Source organism: Lissotriton vulgaris, chromosome 12 (genome assembly GCF_964263255.1).
Source record: "Lissotriton vulgaris chromosome 12, aLisVul1.2, whole genome shotgun sequence".
NCBI lineage: Eukaryota > Metazoa > Chordata > Amphibia > Caudata > Salamandridae > Lissotriton > Lissotriton vulgaris.
This window is the reverse complement of record NC_141700.1, coordinates 598,071,479-598,096,343: the sequence shown is the minus strand read 5'-3', so window position 1 is coordinate 598,096,343 and position 24,865 is coordinate 598,071,479. Positions and strand designations below refer to the sequence as shown.

Below are 24,865 nucleotides of genomic sequence, written 5' to 3'. Positions count from 1 at the left end.
ATGCATTCTGCGTTTTTGGGCTTGGTAGGTCTGCCTTAAAGATAACTTACAAATATAAACAGGCATTCACAAAGTCAATAGGTTTCACCTATGGGAAATATATTGGTTTTGTCACTGTTTTTTTACACATGCTGCACAGCAGCATGAAGAAAGATGGTGGAGGTGGGTGGAAATACACTGGGAGGAGGGCGAAGATTGGGGGAACAAACAATGGACAGCGAGAGGAGGGCAGGGGTGGAGGAGTGCAACACAAGTGTGCAGCGGGGGATTGAGGAGGGAGAAGTGACATAGGATAAAGTACGCGATTAAGAGAGTCCAAGGCACAAGAGAGAAAGCATGGGGGCAGGCTCAAAGAGAGAAAGACCGCGAGCAAAAAAGTGAGAAAGGGTGAGGAAAGAGTCGCAAAGAGCGAGAGACACTGAGCGCGAGAGAGACACAGACAGCCAGAGGAGGCAGAGAAAGAAAAAAGAAGTTGAATAAGAAAGCAGAAGAGACTGAGCAAATGAGAGACAGCAAACAAAATATTCATATTAAGGGTTTTGGAGAGTGATGTGGAGAAAGGGAGAGATTAAAGGAGGAACCTACAGGGTAAGAGAGTAGATCTGGAGTGTGAGCAAGGAGGAAGAGAATCAGAAGAAGACAGTCACAACTGCCCAACGACAGACTTGCAGACGAGACCCATCTTTAAAGAGGGTGAGTTGAGCTGTACTCGCGAGAGGTGCTTGACTTTAGCAACAGTGTCACCCAACACCGTGCAAAAGAAGCAACAACTTGCTAAACACATGTTGGCTGTGGGACACCTTCACAACTATTGGATCTTGGCTGTTAGAACATGTGAAATTTATAAGGCATTGTGTTGAATGGAGGCATGAAGTCAAGTGGTAATGTCTTGTGGAGACATAAAATATATATTTACAATTGTATATACTGAAATATGTTTTCCTTATATATTTGTTTAACAATTATACTCCTTAAGGCCTTATTAAGAAAATAAATAATATCTCCCCCTGGCTCCCTTCTGTTGTCTGTCCTGTACGAATAAAAGTGAGCTACAAAACCCGGACTGGATTTAACTTGAACCGCAAATAGCAAGCTCTTCTTGCATCATACAGATCTGAAGCAGACCGGATCCAGTGACTAACCACACCGTGAACCCACGGCTTAACCTGCAAAATCAAGAAAATGCTTCCTAATAGTGTCACAGGCCTTAAAGAGAAAGGCCGAGCACGGGTGTTCACTCCCTACTTTGACGAACTCTGCTCTACAGACTTTCCAAATGGTGACTTCCTACCACCAACGTTTTCCCCATGAGAACAACTCGGTGATCTGTCATGGGGACTGCTTCATATGGCCACCAGATGGCAGCCACAGCACATACACACACAAGCTTTCGTTTTCTATGTTTAAACTAAATGTAGGTGGAATTGGTGCAGAGCTAAACACCATCTTTTGTGCTCACGAGTTGCTGTCCAATTTAGGTGAAATGTTAGAGCCTAGACAATAATACGGCAGACGTATTTATCAGGCATTTCATAAGCCTACTGATGGCTCTGTAGACAGACATGCATTGCTGGTGCTTGAATTTCACATAGAAACATGCGCACAAATAACATTAACGCATTGAATTTTAATATAACTTTATGCTGTAAGCTTTAAAAAATGGAAGCCTATCAAATAAAGATTAAACAGTGTCTCTATTATCTGAGAAGTGCCGTAAAATAAAGGAAATTTAAACAAATATGAAATAACAGTGGAACACCAGCAGTGCTTTCATGATGTGCGCCTTTCGTTAAAAGCTTTGGGGGCCGAGGAGCAAGATGGGCTGCAAAGTGAGCACTTGTAATGTTTGTACACACAGGGAGATTAGAGCATCAGACAAATGAGTGCTGAAGGCGGAGGATAAACAAAATAAGCACAGAGCTGTGCAGCAAAAACATTTTAAAAGGTTCCCCAAAAGTGGATGAAAACAGTACTTGGGCCTCGGGACACTGATAAGAGCAAACATACGAGGAACGACAGGCAATAGGATGCTACAGCTAATACAATCGGAGGAAAAGTAAGTGGCAGGCACGGGAACCAATGAAAAGCAAGGGTGACGGATGCAAGACCCTTTAAAGATTTATATTGAATACAATAGATTTCACAAGCAGGCAGGCGCGAAACCAAAAAAAGGAAGGTCTTCGCGTTTCTATTGGTGTAGATTATAAAATGAGCTGCAAGCCGGCAATAGTAGGCTGAGAGTCATGCTTTACTTTGTCATACTCATGGTGGTACAATAAGTGCTAGAGTCCACAAGGAACAATTTAACTTATAGGCCCTAGGTACCTCTAGTACCATTTACTAGGGACTTACAAGAAAATAAGCTTATGTCAATTGCGGTTAAGCCAATTAGACATGTACCTTTTTAAGGGTCAGAGCACTGGTACTGAAGCCTGGCTGGCAGACTCGGTGTACTTTCAGAGTTAAAAAACCAGCAGCATCAATCCAAAACTTGGGGGTAATCACGTAAACAGCAGTATTTCCTTACATTTATTATATATCTAAAACATGATTTGTCTAGCAGAAACAAGATTTAACCTTTTTAAAAGGACAGTGAAGTAAAGTGTTTCCCCTAACTGTACAGTTGTGGAGAAGTGTGGCTCAATGATTAGAGCGGCAGACCCTGATGCAGATGTCTAGCCCGGGACCAGGGTTCAATTCCCCGCCTCGGCGGGTCTTGGGCTCATAAAATTCCACGGACCTGCTAATTCTCGCCTCGGTGCCTATTCCAATCATGGAGTCCCACTCTGCAACTCTGGGCAATAGCTTGCTTAATCTCCACAACGGCCCCCACAACGCTAAGGATGCCTGGCCTCCACCTTGGGGGTGCCCAGGAGTGGACGCCTCACAGGGAAAGCCAGGATGGGTTCCACAGCGGTATTCGTACAAGCGCCTTGAGACCCTTGCGGGTGAGTAGTGCGCTATACAAGTATCAATTTATATTTTTACATTTACATTTTGTCTGAGACACCTGGACACACTTCTGACTTTGCCTTGACCGGACAGCCGCCGTCTCTTCCTAAGTGGACAACAACTATCAGCAAACATAACTGTAAGAAAATGCCTCTTTTTGTATGGTCACCCCTACGATTTTGAGCTGATGATACTGTTTTTTCAACTTGGAGTGCACAAAGGCATGCTAATTTGACCTCCGTGGCAGTGTCCTGACCCCAAACGATGATCTTACATTGGTTATACCCAATTGGCATAGTCTAACTTACACATAAGTCCCTAGTATATGGTACCCAGGGAATGTACGTTACAGTGTCACCCCAGGAATTGAAGCACTGGTAGTGCCACCCTGGGTATGACAAAGGTAAAACAAGACTTCCAGTCCACCATTAGAGACTGGAATAGCAGTTTTAATCTCCTAGCCCCACTTTGTCATTTAAAGCAATGGCAAAGCCAAACCTCACACTGCAATATGTGTAAGTCACCTCTATGGCAGGACTACTGCGCCTAAAAGCAGAATTCAGCATATTTCACTGGCAGAACATGCATTTTACATCATCTGGCAGTAAAAATGTGAAACAGTTTTGACTTGGTCGGCCCATTTGCGAGTACAGGGTTAAACGCTGACCACTCAGTTGTGCTAACTCCTGAACAGTGCACCCAAAGTTAGTATACACCAAAATATTAAACAACTCGTTACATTGAGCTCAACTTAGTGCTAAAGTCAAAATTAATGTAATATTTTGCAATGTGCAACTTTTACAAAGCTGCCACTTTTTGTTGCCTTTAGTCTCCTGTGTCCTTGACGACTGCACAAAGAACCTGTCCCCGAGAGGGCTTATTGCCCTCTTGGAGAGACGTATGAAAGGCACCCAGGAAAGGAGACAATAGAAGCCTGCACCGAAGAGAGGTGTTATCTCCCTCCTGCAGGAAGCCACACAGGTGTTGGCCCAAAAGGTGAGCTTCAAAGGAAAAGCTGCCTTTGAAGGGCAAATGGCTAACACTTGGAAGAGGGGCTGCTCCACTATCTAGGACAGGTAGACAGGCTGGCACTAGGGACAGGAAAGGGGAAACCAGCTGCTCTCCCATGCCCTTCTTAGTAGCCACACCTCTGGGTTGGGCCAGAGAGCTCTGGGTGCCGAGAGCGGGGTTCTGTCATGTTAGGAGTGGACAGAACTGTGCACCCTGGGATAGCCAGATACCATACTTCCCAGGGAGTGGTCAACAAAAGGGAGGTAACCTAGTAGTCTATTGGCTACTGGCCGCATTAACCCAGAGGTAACTTTGAGCATATAAAGGGAGCCCCTAGCACCCAGAACTCAGATCAGGACTGGAAGAAGGAACCAAGGAGGACTGCCTGCTGCACTGAGGAGCTGGCAAAGAGGCTGCACTGGTGTAGGCTGCACCTAGTGGCTAGCAAATTATAAGGGATTGTATCTGCTGTGTGCTGCTTGTGGAGAAGTCATGTACGGAGCCAAGCTGAAGCAAGGGACTCCAAGGGTCAGTTGGGTGACCGCCTGGTCGCAGCACAAGGCCACAACAGCTGAAGAAGCCTGCTGGGGCAAGTTGGCAGCCCAGAATCTTCACACCGCTGCCAATCACTGCTGTGCAGCACCAGAGACCAAGTCCCAACACAAAAAACGGCACCAGAGTCCATTGGACCCAGGAGAGTCTTCGGAGTGCAGCTTGGTAGCCCAGGAGACGTGTTATCAGCCAGGGAAGGATTTGACTGTGACCATGATACGGGGCGACTAGACTTCTACAAGGACCAAGAGGACTTTGAGGGACATCAACACTGTGGCCAGGACCACCTCACCCCATCTGTGGACTGAGGAGTAGCTGCAGGAAGAACACAGTCGGCCGCATCTGCATCTACATCATCCTTGAGCACTGTGAACAAGTAGTGTTCTTGTCCTAGAAGGGGACCAATTACCAAAACCAGTACCTTGGGTATGTCCAGGATCCAAGCATTGCTCCTACGTGAGTGGCCTTCAGCATCATCTGACCTCTCCTCCAGTCTGCTAACTAGCTCATGCAGGACTCTAATGGAACATTGGTAGTCTGCTGTCTGGGGCCGTATCGCAGCTAGAATTATCTCCCCTTTAGTCATATGAGTCGAGAGCTTCTGGTGGTCATCCCTTATGTAGCTTAGTTCTGCGACTAAGGACCGTAAGTCTCCAGTCGCAGGTCTTGGGGGTTGAGTAGGAAGGTGCAGCGACAGGCAGGGCCGACTAGGTAGTGGGACTGTGCTTCAGATCATAAGACAGCACACCATTTTCCCCCTTACTGTGCGGCCTACGATCCAGCTGTCGTACATAGTGCAGGGGACATGAAAATAGCTCAATTCACGGGTGGTGTGCCACTGTCACTCAGTGCACCTCCTGAGGATAAAAATATAGCACAGATGCCCGGCCCAAGAAGCAGATTAAATGTGTTAGCAGGGTGGAAAGGGCAGAGCGCTGCTAAGCACATCCGCTATCGTAGCCTGCTTGGCCACGCCCACCTAAAATCCAATAACGCAGTTTATTGGAAACAAAAGCTAAAATCCAATGACGCAATTGATTCTAGCTTTTATTTCCATTAAACTCTCGAGGGCAAGGAGAGTTTCAACCACTAAGCAGTATAATAGTAGAAAAACAAGAATCTAAATCATGGTTCATGTAGCACATTTAGATAAACCACCTAAATGTAAGCCTCATTCACTGTTCGATTGCACCACATTTCCGTGTGTTTAAGATGCACTGCAAAAGACACAATGACAACATTTTCATCCATTTGATCAAGCAATCAGTGATAAAAAAAAGAAAAGAAAATATTCCTACCTCTAACAATAATGCAGCAACTTCATGCTGACCATTCAAACAAGCATACATCAAAGGTGTACTTCCATTAATATCTTTCTTATTCCCTTTTGCATTGTAATCAAAAAGACACTTCACCACCTACAAGACAGAAAAAGTGTTATGAATTTTAACAATCTCTTTTTTTTTTTAAAAAAAGGGAAAAAGTCACGGTATGATATTTCCACTAGCCAAATACAGAATTTGAACTGCTTTTATAAGCTTTTTTCGACAGGTTGTTCCCACTGGTATTAAATTGCAATGACATAGGTCTATTTACAAGTGCATATTAGACATCCTATATCGGGTTTCTCCAATGAGTACCTCATGAGCTACTGGAAACTCACCAGCTATCTGTAAAGTAGCTCTCCTGTGTACAGCTCAGCCTACTGAATTTTAAGTTTTAGCTGGGGAGAATTGATATATGTGTAACACAATTGACAGTGTATATTCAAGACTAAATTATGTATAATACCTACCTGAACAGTCGCATCTTCTTCCACCAACCATCCAGACTCCTCCTCTGTTCAGGAATCCTTTTTGCAACCATCCCACGCATACACAGAACCGTATCAGGAGAACAAGCAGTCTCTTACCTCACTCGTAGAGGGTGGAACAACCGCCCTCTCCAAATCAGAGCCTCCTCCTCCTTTCTTGAATACGCAAGAAGCTGAACACCTGGCTTTTCAACCTTAGATAGAGCTAGGCTCACACACCTATGCAGCGCCAGGATATCCTCATGGGTGATAGTGTGCTTCACAAATACACAACATATTTTCAGAACTCAGTTGAATTTTGGAGAAAAATGGCTACATTTCCAAAATATATTTAGAGTGGATATTGGGATATTGGTTTCAAATCTTTTTTATTTTCTGTCGAAAACACATACCACAGTGCTATTTAAAAAAATAGCGTTAAGCCTACAACCCTATCCAAGGCCGGCCGCGTGACTTAACGATACATTGACAACGTTAGGATTCTATATAGTAAGCTATATTGTACACAGCGTTGCGCCTACAACCCCCAGAGGGGCTGGCCACGTTCCATATTGCATAGTGTAAAGTCATCTATTCCTGTGGTAAGGTTAGACCCCCCAAGGCCCATCTTCGTAACAAACAGGCAACTAGCCCAAACTCGACAATCAGCCCAACAGGACCCAGTAACCCAAAGAGGAACAGAGAGAAAGAAAAAAAGGATGGGCGAGAAGAGGGGGAGACAGCACAGCGAAAGTAAGGACAGTGTGCGCAGAGGGGGGACGACCCGGCGTCAGTAGCGTTGGGGTCGCAATGCAGGAGGATAGTTATGGCAGCAATCTACTCGGATCAGGGGGAGCAATGGCATCTTTAAAAAGGCGCAGCGTCCTGAGCTTGGTGGGCATGTAGCGCGCATGTTCAACAGATCAGAGGTAGTTAATTAAGGGTTGCCAAACAGTCTTGAAACGTGTGTCAAGTGCCTGCAGTCGCGCTGTGAAGAGCTCCAGCGTGACAACATGCCATAAACGCGCAAACCAGGCCGCGATTGGAGGAGCTTCAGCTTTTTTCCAATACAGGGCTATAAGCTGCTTGGCCGCTCCTAACATTTGGAGCGTCAAGATCCAATCGCTCCGGGTGAGCGCCTTCAGGCTAGCAAGTTTAATACCTAGTAGGATTGTGCTCGTGACTTCAGGCAAGGGGAACCCAAACACCCCCCCCCCTGATGTGGCAAGGACCTCTTTCCAGAATAGAGTTAGCGACGGGCATGTCCACCAAATATGAATAAAGTCCCCCGATGCAGACCGGCACCTCCAGCATAGGGGAGAGGATGCAGGGAACATCCTGTGCAAGCGTTGGGGCGTGTAGTACCATTGAGTCATGAGTTTATAGGCGTTTTCCCGCTGTGGGATGCTACAATATATTTTGGGGATATCCTGCCATAATCTACACCACTGTGCGGGAGTAATGTCTGTGTCCGACACTGATTGCCATTTGCGTTGGTAATGGTGAGAGGGCGGTGTCTCTGGATGCTGCAGAATCTGATAGACCCGGGAAATCAGCCCCTTTGATTCTACAGGGTTTCGGGCCAGTCTCTCAAAGGGGGTGAAGGCGCGTGTAGCCGCCTGATACATTTCCTCCTTGGACACCCAGTGTCTCAGTTGAGCGTATTGCAGCCCTGCTGCGGATGGGACACAAAACTCCTCCCTACACTGAGCTAAGGTCTTAAGCATACCTCCCTCAAATAGGTCGGTGATCACCCTGCAATCTCCTTTCGTCCATTTGGCAAAGGCACGGTGTGGTATGCCGGTGGGTAAGAGGGATTTCCCTCTATCGGGGTGTGCGGTGAAGGAAAAGTCGGAAGGCCTCTGCGTACAGCTACTTTATCCCATATCTCAAGGACCGTTCTTGTGGGTACCGCAACATAGGCACTCTTTGAGCGTGCCGCCCGATGATGCCATACAAGGTCCCAGATGGTTCGCCCCGCCACACCCGAGCCATATGCAACCATCCCTTCTCACTCTCTGTCACCCCCCATTCCACCACATATCGGAGGTGCGAGGCCCAGTAATAGTCCACAAGGTTGGGGCAGGCCAATCCCACCCTATCTCGCGTCGCCATCAGGAGCTTCTGCGAGAACCGAGGCCGTTTCCCTCCCCAAATGAAATTCGTAATATCGCGCTGGAGGCCTCGTATGCAACGCAGCGGAATAGGCATAGGGAGGCACTGAAATAGATATAATATTTTGGGGAGTATCGACATCTTGATGGCGTTAAGTCTGCCCAGCCACGACAGCGCTAGAGGTCTCCACCTCCGTAGGTCCTCGAGGACCGCCCTTTGACATTCCCGCCAATTGACTTGCGTCCAAGAGTCTAGAGAGGGAGTCACCCGGAGGCCAAAGTAGCGAATGTGCTGGGAGGCCCACTGGTATGGCACAAGTTTCTCCAGAAGGGGGATCTCTTCCTTTGGGATAGTGAGATTGAGGGCCCAGGACTTGCCATGATTGATCTTGAGGCCAGAGGCCTGCTCAAAGAGGCACAACGCTGTATGCAGTGCAGGGAGAGATTCTCGGGGGCGTGTCAGGGTGAGGATAAGATCATCTGCGAACGCCACCTTATTTTCGCGTCCGCCCATGAGGATACCATGTATATCAGTCGCCTGGCGAATCATCTCCGCTAGCGGTTCCACCACAAGGGCAAATAACAAGGGTGAGAGGGGGCACCCCTGCCTGGTACCCCTATGAATAGTGAACAGTGCCGTAAGTTGCCCATTGATCCGAATCCTAGCCTGTGGGGCAAGATACGGTGCCATGACCCGAGTGATCATATTCTGACCAAGCCCGATCTTACATAAAACCGCCCGCAGAAAAGTCCAATCCACCCGGTCGAACGCCTTCTCCACATCTAGCGACAGAAGACAGGCCGGGATTCCCCAATGATGTACTTTCCCCACTAGATGTGCAATTTTGCGCACCTTGTCTGCCCCCTGCCGGTTGCGGATGAAGCCAACCTGATCCGGGTCCACGAGACCTGGCAAATGGGGGTCCAGACGCTTTGCCAAGAGTTTGGTGTAGATTTTAAAATCAGTATTGAGCAAGGCAATGGGGCAGTATGACGCACACAGTGCTGGATCCTTCCCTGGTTTCAGGATTAATGCAATCTACGCCATACCCATATCGGAGGACGGGCCCTCGGTATCAGTAAAGGAATTATACAGCCTTAGGAGATGAGGCCAAAGCTGTGACTGAAACATGCGGTAGAAGAACAAAGGAAGACCATCCGGATCCGGGGTCTGCCCAAGGGGGATATCTCTCATGGCTGCTGTTACCTCTTCTTGGGTGATGTGACCTTCCAGAGTCTTTGCATAATGCGGGTGTAGCGGCGTCCCCGTGTAATTACTCAGGACGTCCGCCACCACATCTGGAGGTGCCTCTTCCTTATACAGGGCAGAATAGTAATCCCGGAACACCTCACACTTGTCCCTCTCCGAGGTGACCCTTGTCCCATCCGGAAGCTGGATATTGGCTATGTGAGCCTTGGCCGCACGCTCCCTCAAACGCCCCGCCAGCAGCCTGCCCACCTTGTCCCACCCCCTCGAAATATCTCTGCTGCAGGGCCAGCAAAGACTTTTCTGCCTTGTTGGTGCGCAGAAGTCTCTGTTGCCTTCTAAGGTTAGCGAGTCGCCACCTGGACTCCAGTGAGGGTCTACCCTGATCCCGCCGTTTCTCTAGCTTTATATCCTTGGCCAGGCTATCCTCCAGAGACCGAGCCTCACGCGACTGTGCAATTGAGAAAGTAGTGATATGACCCCGAATTGTGGCCTTGAAGGTGTCCCACACCACAGGGAAAGGCATCTCTGGCAGATCGTTGCTAGCAAAATAGGAGTCAATGGCACTCCTAATGCTTTCTACATCGGCCGCATCCAGGAGGATACCCGGCGGCAAGCGCCACTTCGCTTCTCGAGCAGGGCAACTCGACATGAGCATGATCCGAAAGGGAAATATCAGACATGGAGACCCCCAACATGTCCCGTATCAGGGCGTGGGAAATAAACAAATAATCAATACAGGAGTATGAGCGATGGGCGTGGGAATAGAAGGAGTAATCCCTCAACCCCGGGGAATGGTAGCGCCACCCATCGAACAGTTCCAGGTCTGTTACCAGCCCACGCAGTGCTGAGGACATGGCCCCAGCCCTGCTAAACGAGGCATCACTGAGATCCCAGACTAAGTTATAATCCCCCCCCCCCCAAATCAGCGAGGGGTCCCCTTGCGGGACATGCTCTTTCAGGAGCGTCCGGAGGTAACGATCCTGCATCTGATTGGGTGCATATACATTACATAGAGTGTAAGTGTGCCGCCCAATCCCCACACTCACTCTGAGAAAGCGTCCATCCCCGCCCCTAAAGGGCTTGGTCTCTCCTCGCCTGATGCCAGCTCTGCACAATATCGCTACACCTGCTGTCTTGGTGTCCGCCGCAGCCCAAAATTGGAGAGGGTACTTAGGGTGAGCCATGCACCCTTTATCAGCCTGCAAATGATGGGTTTTCTGAAAAAATAGGATGTCAGGACTCTGCTGCAGAAGATAGCGCCACGTTTGCCGCCGTTTATTGGGGGAGTTCAAGCCCTTGACATTAAGTGTCAAGACCTTCAAGGGGCTGGGTAAGTTAGCAATCATTACAGAATCCAGACAGGGCTCGTCCACGCCCCTTCATCCCATCCCCTCAGCCGCACACAGACGCAGGAAGAGTCATCCATTCCAACCTACACAGAGCGCCGCTGCCGCAAAGTCCCCCACCCAACGCACACATAGAAGGGGAGAGAGAAAGGGAAGAAAACCAGTGAGAAAAAGAGAAAAAGGGAAAAGATCAAGAAACAAAAAGGTGGCCAGACAGGCCACATATCAGTGTATAACATCAGCAGCATCCAACGGGGCTGTACTATACTGCCCCATGGACAGGGCATCCTACACCCAAGGGTTCGGATACTCTCAGGGATGTTACTCTCTCAGGGGCAGTCTGGGGGAGGTCTTCAGTAAGTTCCTAGGTCATCTAGAGGGAGGATCCCGACACCCCCCACCCCATCGACCGGGAGCTGGGGCGGGAATCACAGTGTTGCAACAGGTAGCAAACCTAGGGAGGGGAGCACTTGAGCTACGGGATTTTGTGTCCTAGTGCGTGGCAGGTGCCTGCCCAGATGATCATGGAGTCGATGGGTGCGAGGTGATCTCCTCATGGTCTCCCTCGAGGGACTTAATGTGCACAATGATGTCTTGTTTGGACTGTCAAGCAGACTGCTCATCTACACGAGGCGAGCGCCGATGGTGCTGAACCGTAGTCCAGGATAGCTTGGCTGGGATCCGCTCCTTCCTCCGCGGGCGAGTTGGGCTGGACGGCGGGCACGCCAGTAGGCGAAGTAGCTGTGCCGCCTCCAGATAGGTCCGTACCACCTTTCGCTTGGCCTCCTACTGGAAAATAAGAGCAAAAGGATGGCCCCATTGGTAGGGGATGCCCATGGCTTGCAGCTTCGCTGTCACCGGCTTGAAGGCCTGTCAACGTCGTAGGGTGTTGGGCGCCAGGTCTTGGAAGATCTGTATCTTATGGCCCCTGAAGCTAAGGTCTGGCTTGCCCCTTGCTGCACATAGGATGGCCTCCTTCTCTGTAAAAAAGTGGACCCTTGTCAAGATGTCTGGGATAAGCCCGGTCCTCCCCGCGGGCCTGGAGACCCAGTGGGCCCGATCCAAAGCCGGCGGAGAGGCATCATCATCGCCCCAGACTTCGTGGAGGAGTTGCGCCACGTACGTCAGGATGTCCTTCCCCTCTTCCCCGAGAGGAACCCCCCCGGATGAGAAGATTATTCGGGCGGCTCCGTTTCTCCGGATCCTCCTGCTTCACCTGTAGCTCTATGTTTTGCTCCTCCAAGCACCGCCAATCACTGCCACAAGTGCTCTTGGTCTTCTGTACGAGCATCCACCGTCTTTTCCAGCCAGTCCACCCGGTCTCCCAGGTCCGTGACCTCTCGCCGAAGGTCCCGCACGCAGGTGTGCACCTCAGAGTGTAGGGAGCCAATTTCCATCTTAAGCTCTGACATGAAGGAAGACATAAATGCCTGTGTCACCGGCATCGAATCCCCGGCGACTTGCGGTGCCTCTTCCACAGGAGCAGTCGCCCCCACCTCTCCCCACATCGCTACCACAGTGTTGTCCCTGGGGGCCGCCGCTTCGGCCTTGCCCCCTCTGGAGCGTGTCACTGCCAGTTCCAAAACGCTCCGCATGCCGCCCGGCAAAGCACTCTGTATAGGTAGGATGCAAGGTAGTAAGGGAGGGAAGTCCCCCGCCCCCCGCCGCTGTACTACATATCCGACAGTACCTAGGGCCGCAATCGTGGTATAGGTGCAAGCTGGTCACTCCCCAATTCGTAGCCCAACAATGTTCTCAGGGCACCCCACTGAATACCTCGCAGAGTGCAGTGTAGTCACCCCCAGTTGCACTCGGGGTCGGGGATCGCGCAGGCAGGGCAAACAGCGCTAGGCCCCAGAGCACAGGCGAAGAGTCAGTGTCCGTGGGCCACTCTGGGGGGGACAAGCTCTGGAATGGAGGGAGAGCGCCCGCCTCAACACGCTCCCCTCCAGCGGTGGTATCACTCCCAACACACGGGCCCCAAGAGTCAAATTTTCCTACCTTCTGAGGCAGAGGCTGGATGCTAATGGGGCTCAGCCAGCGCTTCCAGGCCGCTCCCGAGGGCAGTCACAAAATGGCGGTCTAGGGCGCCGCCGCGCAGCTCTCCCCTTGCTTCCCCGCAGCAGCCTGCCCGATTCCACCCCACGTAGATGCTCTCCAAGCCCCCCAGTCAGCAACACACTGGAGGATGTGGCCCCTAGTCCAGGTACAGGCCGTTGGGGGGCGGGAACACTCAGGGGCCAGAGTCGCCATGCCTTCCTACACACGAAGGCAAAATGGCAGGGGAGCGCACCCAGTTCTGCTGCTCACCTTCAGGGTCCGCAGTCTCAGGGGGCAGAGTCCACTTCACAACGAGGGACCTCACCCCCGGGGTCCCCTCCGGTCTCTCCTCAGGGCCGAAGCAGCCCAGTCTCCTCACCGGCAGTGCCAACGGCCCGGTCACGAGTCACCGGGGGCCTCCACAGGTCACTCGCCGGTTCACCAGACTCCGGTTACTGCAGGCGCCGAAAGGTAGGGTCTCCGCCTCCACTGGTCTGCTCCTTCCCGAAATTTCTTGGGCGGGGTGGGGGGAAAGCCGCCAACATCGCTCGGGGCCTCCGCTCTCCAAGCCCGATCAGCGCTCCTCCCCAGGTCCCGGGGCCTCCGCCAGCGCCGGAGGATCAATGGCGGCGGTCCAGTCACCCATCCCTGCTCAGCACCGTCCCGGCCTCTGCAGACCCCTCTGCCGCCAATGGGGTATCGCACCACACCACACCACAGGGTTCCAGTGACCCCCTCAGGGCCGGCAAGCTGCAGGACGGGGCTCCGTGCAGGATCTACAAGATGGCGGCTCCCGCCTCGGGGCCTCCGCCTACCCCTCGCCGTCGGTCCTTGTCGTCGCCGCAGGCCGCAAGATCACCGCACTGTAGGTGCCCCAGGTCACTCTGGGCAGCGTCCACTCCCAGGAGAGCAGTTGTAGCACCTCAGCTCCGCTATAATTGCTTATGCTGGTGGCGGATGCCGGGAGCTCCCCCGAGACACGTCTCACCACATCGCTGGCAAGACCACGCCCCCTAGAGTGGATATTTGAGTGATAAATCATATTGCCTAAGGAAGACTATTTGCATTACATTGGTATCAGGGACTTTACAGCTATGGCTGTTATGTATTTCACATGTAGAGGCATTAGAAATGGCCCACACCTTTTTTTAATTCTTTTTTTTACATTTCTGCTAGCAACCCTGCCTGATGAACTTAAGCGATCCCTGCTAGTAATCTTGGGGGCACTAAAGTAATCGTGTCTCACATGGCCACTATTACAACACTAATAATATTAGTAGCTCATGATGATTTTCATAGAACTTAAGAATCTCTTAGTACAGAAAAGGATGGACTCCCTGTCCTTTATATTCTTCTTAATTGATCCCATGAAACAAAGCCGAGCTGCTAGACAGTTGTCACTTGCCCAAAATTACATCAGTGTTTGCTATGCTTCAGAAACAACTTAAGTACCTTTGGGAACACTTTTTCTGGATGGATACTCCACTTAAGTATTCACCACCCCTGTATTTCACACATTCTGCACACTTTGATACAAGAAGACTAACAACTGTGGAAATAAACAGTGTGCAACACCAAACACTGGACCTTATTAATCAAAGGAATGCCGCTCAATAGAATGGACAGATAGGTCGGTGCTGGGAATCTGCTGTTAAACAGAGTATCCAGGAGAAAGAGCACCACTGATTGTAAGTAACTTGTTTTTAAAGGGATACTTCTAACTGCAGGTTCCTCACCTTTTGAATCGATACCAAAGCAATAGCTACGAAAAGGGGATGGGTCTGAAAAGTGAACTTCACCACTAGGAAGACCAGCAGGATCGAGCCGGCAAAATGGCCCTCCCTGTGGATATGAAAATTGAAACAATAGTGCCTAATGAAGGTGTGGATTGATGACCATGTTGTAATCTGGAAGATGTACAATAACAGAACACCCCATGCCAAGGTCATAGTGGTACCTTTTGCACTAGTGGAAAGGGCCCAAAGCCTCTCCGATGGGTCCTACTTGGTTACGGCATAGCACAGTTTGATATAAAGGACAATTCACCCTGATATGGTCCATTTGTAGACCATCAAATCTATCTTCGCATTGGCAAATCCAACAAAGAGTTGGTGGCCCACCACCTGCTCTGGTGCAAATTTTTCTTCTCCTTAAAGGGATATGGCGGGAAAAAAAGAGTGCGATGGACTTACCCCACATGGAAGTGCGACACAATCTACGAAAAGAAGGATGCTCTAATCCTAAAAACCAATCTGACAGGAAAGAAAGTGTTCTAGGATGGCAACACCAGTAAAGCCTGAAAACATCCTGAGAAAATCGCAATAAGGACAGTTTTAAGAGCCAATAACCTCACTAACTCTGCATAGTCCTAAATGGTGTGCACATCAAAAAAAATAAGAACCACATTAAATTCCCAAAGTGACATCATAAAAGGCACAGACGGAAATATATCTATATAAGCTCTTTCAAAAAAGGCATCACAATAGGTGATCTGAATAAGGCGGGCTGATTGGGCAAACAAAGTCTAAAAAAGCTGCTAAGTAACTTTTAACAGTGCCCAGAACACACCTCCCTGGACCAGAGGTAATAACAACAAAAGGATATCATACAATAAGGCTTCAGGAGGGAAGCAGTTCCAGTGGCCAGCACAGACAGACTTGATAGAAAGGCAGCGAGCAGCCAGGATCATATACACAACATTCAATGGCAGCAAAATTACTCAGGTGGTTCCACTTAATCTCCATACATAAAGGTGTAGATGGTCTAGTTTCGGGTGAAGGACCATGCCATGCTGCTGAGGCAGCATGTTCTCCCAACAAGGTAGCAGAAGTGGAGGGCATAATCCCAACACACCAGTTCAGAGCAACAGACTCTCTGGACTCAATCTGGGGCTATCAGGGTGAGCTGCGATCAGTACTTCTTGAGGTTCCTTCAGACATGTGGAGTGAGCAATAGTGGCGTAAAGGAGGGTTAAACCTCAGTGAGCAGAGTACAATTCTCCCAGAGAAACCGGAGGAGATAATTTTAAGGTTCAAATGGTCAGACATTGTGCGTTTATGGGGGAAGCAAACAGATCTACTATGGGCACACCCTACTGGGCAAACACACCATGTGTCACTTTCTAATGCAGATGCCACTCGTGGTTGGCAAAATAATGCTAGTGAGTTCATCTGCCCTGATGCCGAGTGAGCCAGCTAGGTTACTTACCTCCATGAAATCCCATGAGGAGTCAGCAACAGATGCAGAGCCACCAGACAGGCTGAAAGACCTCATGCCGCCTTACTTGTTATAGTACACCACGTGGCAGTTGTGTTGTCTGTCAGAAACTGGACAGACCTACCCATGATAGAAGGCAGAAAGGTAGGCCTGGACGGACTTCTGCTATGTGGAACTCTTCAAAGTGACCAAAAAACTCTGCTGCGCAGAGTTCCGCAAGCCGCGGAGTGCATTTGGTCATGCCATTCGCATTGATTTTCAGAACCGGGTGTCTGTCCCACGCTGTAAAATCAGCACGAACTGCACCATGCGCAGCGCAAGAGGACGTTGCTTCTTTTTTTGACGCTCAAGTAGATTTTCTACCTGAGCAACAGCTTTCTCAACACAAACTGAAGATTTCTCCACGTGTGCGGTCGCGACCATTTACGACCCCCTGCGTTGAGAAATCTCGCCTGGCGGTGGATTTTCCTCACTTGCAAACTTGATGTTGGCAAGTGCGAGCAAGGAAAAATCTCGGCTCAGCAGAGTTGAGTTTTTCAGAACTTCACGAAGCGCGCAAACTCTGACCAGAGCGGAGTTCACCTGCCACGCCTACGTTGAGGGTCACACTGCTCCAGACATTTGATAAAATAGCGCTGCTGCATCAGAGACCAAAGTCCTCTGATCTTCATGTGGTCCAGGTGGCCCCCACATTCCATGTTTGATGCATTTATCACAAGTGAGAGGTTTTGATAGGGTAAGGAGAACTGTCTGCTACGTGTTAGATTGGCATCCGTTATCCACAACTGAAGGTCCCGGACCACCTTGTCTGAGAAACTGATGTTGTCCGACAGGTATGCACACCACTGGCCTCACTGTAGCCAAGGGTTCCACTGCAGAGCATGTATGTGCCAATGAGCATGAGGCACTAGCAGGGTACATAATGCCAGGAAAGCAATTGGTCTCATAAGCTTGTGTGCCAGAACAAAGCGTCCTACCTGAAATATTGGGATTAAAGCCTGGATATCCTGGACTTGCTATGGTGCCATGCAAATGAGCAGCTTACCAGGGAAACTAGAAGGAGGTTTGGCCCATGCCACAGAAAGGCCATCTGTGAGGGAGTCATTTAAGCAACAACGGGTCAGACGTAGATAGCTCAGGTTGTGGAATTTTGGTCATGAAACTAGCTTCAGCGTGTCCACAGTAGGCAACTGCACATCCAAGACTTCCATGGTCCTGCATACAACCACAGCAAGGGAAGCACTTTGTCAAGTGAAGAATAGGGGCAAGGGGTGGGTGCTAAGGGCCCCAGAGTGGACTTAAGGCCAGTCTCTGGAGAAGTGTCAAGGCTACTAGCACTCTACAAATTCAAACAAAGACCTTCATCAGGTGAAGTGAGGGTGGCAAAGGTGATCCTCTCCTCCTCAATATCATTTTGATAAGGTACTGGATCATACACATGGAATGCATCAAATTCAAGCCAATATCAAAGCAGGAGAGCAACACAGGAGTCATCCAAAACAACAGGTCTCGCTTTAGTTATTTTATAGTGTGACATAGGATGGGAGTGAGCTGAAGTTGCCTCAGGTTCAGACACTGAAACCCAGATCTTAAACAAATTATTTGGCTAACAGATCCCTCTTCCACGCTGCAAAAACATGTAAACAGATTATAGTCACAGCATTAAATTTGATGGATGTTTTAACACAGGAGGAAAGGAATCTGTAAAACAAGACTGGTATGTTAACTGGTATGTTGAAGCTGGTGAGGTGACGTTAATGACGAGTAAAATGAGGAGAAAATAATTCTGAAAGGCAGCAAAGTTTAACAGACATTTAATAAAACTTGAAAAGTTATTCAATCTGTGTTCTGAAAGTGAATAAAGTCAAAATTATATACTAAGTGTTCAGGCATCTTTGCTCCACAGGGCACAAAAACGTACTGTCCTGACTGACACTACACTGCAATGCACATACTTTAAAGCAGCTTGGCTGCCTTAAGGCTACAGACACAGAAGTACCTCTAACAGTGCTTATACTTCTTGCTATATGTTCCCTTTTAGTAGAGGAATAAAGAGTGTTTTTCATGTTGTAAAAGTTTATTTAGATTTTTGATAAATTAGGTCTTTAGACTAGTATTTGTTTCAAAATAATTTTATAAAGAAAAGATGTTTAAAAAACAAGAATGTTGGGATCCCAGAGTTATTCAAAGAGTATGTAGGAAGCATACGGGCAACATCCTGAAAGCAGTCTCTTAACCACATCCGCGCTAGTGGAATTCTCCTTCTATGCTGAGTTTTTTAAAAACCCATGTTACATGACGAGCTGGGCTCGTCATCAGCGTGCGAGGAGGCTACACCATGACGAGCCCAGCTCGTCATGAGCCTGGAAGGGGTTAATGAAAGTATGGCTGACCTACACTTTGATCCAATGAGAATACTGACAAGAAAGCCTCCAAAGAACATTCTGTGTGGACTAGAGAAGTAACTGGTGAACTAATTAACAGCTTATCAAAGAGGCCACTTTCGACACCCCTATTCTATGTAACCCATCACCGAAGGAGGTGTAGTTTGTGCTTTCTTCTACAGGCAGTGTTCCAAAGTGGAGAGTGGGGTGAGGAAGAGACAGATAGGGTAGCATGACATTTTTACAAAAACGTTTTAAGCCCTAAAGTTCAGTTTAAGATGTGCAAAATCTGTAAATGTCGGGCACTAAAAGCAGATCCTGCGTGGCAGAATAAGAATCTGTGGACTTTTACTACTATGGAAAAGCTCCATGTGTAGTGAATGTTGTGTATCCGTGGCCACATAGGTGTTCCCAGGAGAAGAGGATCATTGGGAAGGTAGAGAAACCCAGAGTCATAAGATTCTCATCCATCTCAATAGTTTTCAAAACCAATATTCACACTTAAACTTGGTGCCAAAAACAGCGGAATTAATGATGCTAATTTGGTTTAAAAAAACACCAACTTCCCCATCATTTTTGAGGGCGTGGTGTGTATCCCTGTCAAAGGGGGAAATGGTGGGCAGAGAGGGTTTGAGCACAGAAACTCTGCTCTCCTGCAAATAGGTCATATTCTATACACAGGATCTGAGATGGTTTTGAATGCCATGAAAAGTACACCTTTACAGAAATTGTAGGCATAAGCATATAAATTGTAATAGACCTCTTTCTTTGAGAGCGGCCCTGACATTGTAATATTCATAATAATAATGGCTTGAGGCCTTTACTTTTAGATTCTCATACATTTGCCAGCTACTCCGAATACTCTACAACATATATTCAACAAAATACAACAGGATAGTCTTTAATAGTTCAGTCAGGTGCCATACCTGTTTCGCAATAGGCCCTTCCAAAAAGCTCAGTTTACCTGCATATTTCCTGCTTGGCAGGCCAGATGAAGTGGTACAGCTTGATTTGCATTTCTTGCACCAACACATGCACCATGCTTTACCAGAAGAGAGACCAAAACAGCATGCCCATATTGTGCAGCGATATGCAAAGGAGTAAAGCCATCCCGATTTGCAACATTCACTCCAAGTCCATTAGCTGGGACCTTGAGGAACTTCTGTGGGAAAACAATGCAATGGTTTATGTAACACAACAAGTAAAATATTTAATTAAAAAACTGCAAGCATGGTCATGAAATTGGTCAAATAAACGTAAAGGTAAAGTAATCTGCATCATCTGTTTTCTTCAATCAATCACATCTTTATTTTGTATTCAAATAAATGGATAAAAAGTACATAAGATCAAATAAAACAGAAATTCAGCACTGGTAATTATCAAAAAGATGATAAGTTCATGAAACAGCTATACATTGATTTAAAAAGTCATAGAACCACATACATATAACAGCGTTTCCCCACTAATAGATGGTAGTGCAAGTTGTAAAAGTGTGCCCCATGTGGATTAACCTCTCGGGCGCGGCCGCGATTCTGCGCGGCGTTTTTTTAAGTGGGCAGGTTTATGACGGCCCCCAGCCCTCATCAGCACACGCCCACTGAGGGCCGTCATCAGCATCGAAGGGGTTAAAGTGCATTTTACTGATTTTAAGTATGGCGAGCAAGAAATTATCAAACATAAAACATACGAATAGAGTTTCCAATAATCGGAAAGTTTCAAGAGCTTGTTTGTGGGATCGGATACAGAATTTTTTCAGCAGTGGGATAATTAATTTTTTCCGCTCCGCCGTGTAGAGTAGGCAAAAGAATAAAAGGTGTGAAATCGCTTATCTTAACCTCAGGAAACCGGAGTTCACACCCACACTACATTTCTTATCTTATCGAAACACAAAATCTGAATTAACAACCACACAATATGAGGGGCGTATTTTTTACCTGAATGGAGGCATGGCCCCATGCAAATGAGGCAAAGCCTTTGCCTGTGGGCCCATGCCGTGTATCTGACATGCATGCAAAGGAGATTGCAGGAGGCATAGAGGTAAGGCACCCAGAAGACAGCATTTGGTACCTCAAAAAAAGTCAGTCAGAAAATGAACTGGACTGCGGGAGATGGGGGAGGGCTTCTCTCTTCCCAAAACAGGCCAGTTGTAGAACCGTCTTTCACTGCTGCAGTCTTTCCAGGGTAGGAGACCCTGAGGCGCCTCGCCTGACTCCAAAATGGCAGCTGTCCCTCCCATTTTCAGGATTGGTGCAGTGGCACCCCAGAGGCACCCTGAGGGGGGAAAGCAGTAATAGCAGGGTCCCAGGATGAGTCTTAGCAATCCTTGAAAAGGACCCAGATGTGGGGACCCACGGGGCTTTCACTCCTTGCCTGACCTTAAGATGGCCACTAGGGGAGACTTTCCACCGCAAATTTGCCTCTGCTACAGAAAAAGGCAATGGTTCTAATTTTTCAATATGCAACAGGGAAAACGTGGCATCTTACATCAACATAAATTGCTATTTCAAAGTCAAATTAAAAGGCAGAAATAACAGGCTTGTGTTCATGTAATCCCATGGAACGCAACCATTTTTTAACTTTTGCAAAGTCCAGGCAAACTGCATAACAGAACGCAATTGATTTTGCCCATGATACAACATTGCAACATCTTCTTGTACAATTTCAACCACAGATGACACAATGTTATCTAAAGTGTAACTTCGGGAAGAAAGGGTGTTAATGCTATTATCTACAACAGCAAGCACTTTCTCTAAATTGGCTTGATCTATAGCTCTAAGCCTAGAAGCAGCTTCAATTTGAGACAGTTTCCAAACGTCATTGTAAGCAGCATATATTCATCTTTTCGATCTGCCACCCGCAGGGCCTTTCACAAAATCATTTAAATCTACAGTCTCAGTGAGTTGGGGCAAATGCGACTTAAAAGACGCTATGGATTGATGTCTGAGCCAGCTCTGGCATAATTTGCCTACAGAATAGGTGGTGACTGAATGGTGAGTCTGAAAACGGGGATCAATTTTAACCGCCGTGTAGCCAGGGGTCAGACCCAGAAAGCGGTGCTGGCAAGAATCCACACTTTTTTGCCATAGCAACCAGCCTTAGGGATTAATGCTGGAAATATTAAAAGAGGAATTAATTAACAATGCCTGTATTTCACTCAGGGGTGTACTGGTAAAATTATTCCAATTGGGATGTTCACCCAAATCAGGAAATGAAGGAGCATTTAATTTTTTAGAAGTAGCCAATCCAAAACATGTGGTTTGTGAAATAGTATCATTCAGAAACAACATATGGTTCGGGATGAGACATGCACGATGCAAAGCCTCAGTGCCTGGCACTTGCCAACTTTTAGAACCCCAAACAGCTTTAATATCAAAAGTATCTCTCCACAGTTCATAGCCCTCAACAGCTAACCGGTCTATAAAGGACTTCAAATAAAGTAATTTAGTGTGGGTAAGTCTAACCTTGGAAATTGACTGTCCAGTCAATTTAAAATAAAAAGCATTAGGGTTGAACTGATCAAAATCATTAAAATAGGAAAACTTATTCAAAAATGTTCTGGAGCAGCCTTCCACTGGTGTGGGACAATGTTCCCACTGCGTGAAATTAACCATGCTTCTAAATGAGCTAGTCTTATGCAGAAAGTGATTGCCAAAATGTTGGTAACAATACAAATCACAATAATTCGCAGATTCTAAATATAAATCTTCAGCCTCACAGGCAGCATAATATTTCAAATCAGTAAATAAAGCTTCAACCGTTTTTACATCCCAATCATCAGAGCGAATACTTTGTTTAACCACATCCCCCATAGAATTATGGAGCAGATTGGGAACATTAATAACCTCTGTGGGACCATGTATCTGGAACTTTAAAGCATCCCATACAATCCCATCTAAAACGGGCCAAGCAGTTAAATTCACAAATGTCTGGTCCCTCTTCATGATGTACGAAGAGGAGTGGGGGAGCCAAAGTTCCATCAATCACTCGAATTGAAGTTTTTCTTCAACATGGTGTCCATTGATAAAACGGAAAAAATATACCACAAATCCTATGGACATGAACAAAAAAATTGCAATCAGCACCAGCCAAATGCAAGTCCAAGGGGGAATCAAAAAAAGTTTTTTAAACCAGGTTGCAAAAATCGAAACTTTTGAAGGTGACTTAGATGTGGAAGAGCCAGTGTCAAATGAAAAACTGGAACGGATTAGCCACACGGGTCTCCAAATCAGGCATGGACAAGTCAGTGGGGTATGTATATTCAGTAGTATTAAGAGGATAACCAGCAGGTTGATTCAATAAAGTATTTGTAAGTGGACTCATTTCAACAGCAACATCAGGCCCGATGGGAGGATCCGGGGCCAAAACAGAGTGTCGCACCATTGCTGGACACGAAACCGCAGGCGTCATACTATACAGAATCGGCCACCCTGTGTGGTTTGACATTGTCAATGGAAATGTACCTGTTCCCCTTTCGCCCAGGAAGAGGAGGTAAAATGACTGTTGTTGTACCCTGCACACCAAGCACGGCAACTGGAGCTCGATAGGAAGGACCAAATTCTTTCTTGTTGTCGTTCTTCTCTCGGACCAGTTATCCAACCTTGGGTAGCCAGCCGACTACCGGAATCTGCAACACAGCTTCAGACATGGAGGGCACATGTTCCTTTGCAAGACTGTCTCTGGTCTTTTGTAGGTTCTGCAAAACATTAGAATGTTCATCTACGTCAAAGGATGCCGCTCCCCCGCCATGTCTAGCCCATCAAGGTCCGGAACAAACATCTTGATGCCAAAGAGCATTTCGTATGGAGTCCGCCCACCCAGAGACCTTCTAGAGAGATTATTAAGTGCACGTTGTACGCTATTCAGGTGGGTGAGCCAGTCTCTGCCAGCACCTAACACCTTCGCTGTCAATGATTGCTTTAAATCACAGCGGTTCATCCGCTCCACAACACTATTGCCCTCAGGCCGGTTTGGAGACGAAAATTTGACTTGGACCCCCAATGAAGCCATGGCATCCTTGTACGCCTTAGAGGCGAGCGCTGGACCCTGGTCCGAATGAAAGGTACCACACACAAAAATTCCCACAAAGAAACGCAAATCTCTAACGACAGTTCTAGCATCAGTGCTCCTTTGAGGCCACACCCACACTAAGCGCGTGCAAGAGTCAACTGCAACTAAGATGTACTTATACGCAGTATCAGAGGAGAAAGGACCGCAGTGATCTAAATAAACACACGCAAGTGGCTTATTAGATATGTACAACTGAGTTTGGGGCGGGCGTGCAGCGGAAGAAGGCTTAATTTGCTGACATATGCCACATTGAAGGACAAAATCACGTGTCTGTTTATACAAATCCCGCCACCAATACTGCTGCTGTAGGAGAGATACAGTAGCTGACACGCCGGCATGCGCAGACGCCATCCCGGCATGGGCCGCTGTAATCAAAGCTTGTCTGCGGTCCGCGTTGGGAATCAGTCTATCACCAACGTCGTTAATTCTCACATAAGGAACTTTATCGGGACTTAAGTGATGAGTACTTTGAAGGGAACCCCTTAGGATATTTATCTCCCTTCTCAGTTGCGGCAATAGCTGCCAAGATGTCATCATCAATCTTACTTTTGGAACGTGTAATCGCTGCCACTGCAAATGTTGCTACTGCTGTCTTCGCTGCCTCGTCTGCGAGACAGTTGCCAACAGCGTGAACCCCAACGTGCTGATGACCCAGAGTATGAATTACAAAAACGAGTGGGAGACGTTCTTTTAGCTCCACCACTCGAACCCAGATCATTTTATGTTTTATTGTGCGACCTTTGGAGTCACGATAATAATTTTGAGTCCAAAAGGCTAGATTGTCATTGAAAGACTGTACACAGTAGTAGGAATTACTCACAATAACAGTAGTTACACTGCGGTCCGCGTACTCCAATGCAAGCATCAGAGCACGTAGGTCTGCTTACTGGGCGGTACAGTCCCCTAATGTCTGTGTATGCACGACATCGGACTTGAATTCACCATCCACCATAGTACCAACCACAATTGCGCAGGCTGCGGAATACGCGTGTCTAGAAACTGTAGCCGCTTGAGCACTTCCATCAGTGTAAATGATACAACAAAAATCCTCAAGTGGGCGCATAGTCAGAGGAGCAGGATGAACAAACTCATACTGTAAGAACTCCTGACTCTGCAAAGAGGAATCGAAAATGAACGTTACATCTGGGGATGTCAAGGATGTAGCCCATTGTATCCACAGA

General features: G+C 47.7%; 1 protein-coding gene across 3 annotated transcripts in view; it reads right to left on the bottom strand.

Moving 5' to 3' along the window:
* Window positions 1-24,865, bottom strand: part of ANKRD27 (ankyrin repeat domain 27) — a 719,886-nt gene that overhangs the window by 180,910 nt on the left and 514,111 nt on the right. For all 3 annotated transcript variants that reach the window (XM_086945455.1, XM_086945456.1, XM_086945457.1), the window contains 2 exons: window positions 19,582-19,779; window positions 5,814-5,933 (listed from right to left, as the gene is read on the bottom strand). In XM_086945455.1, coding sequence (XP_086801581.1) covers window positions 5,814-5,933; window positions 19,582-19,779 — 318 coding nt within the window. The remainder of the gene's footprint in view (window positions 1-5,813; window positions 5,934-19,581; window positions 19,780-24,865) is intronic.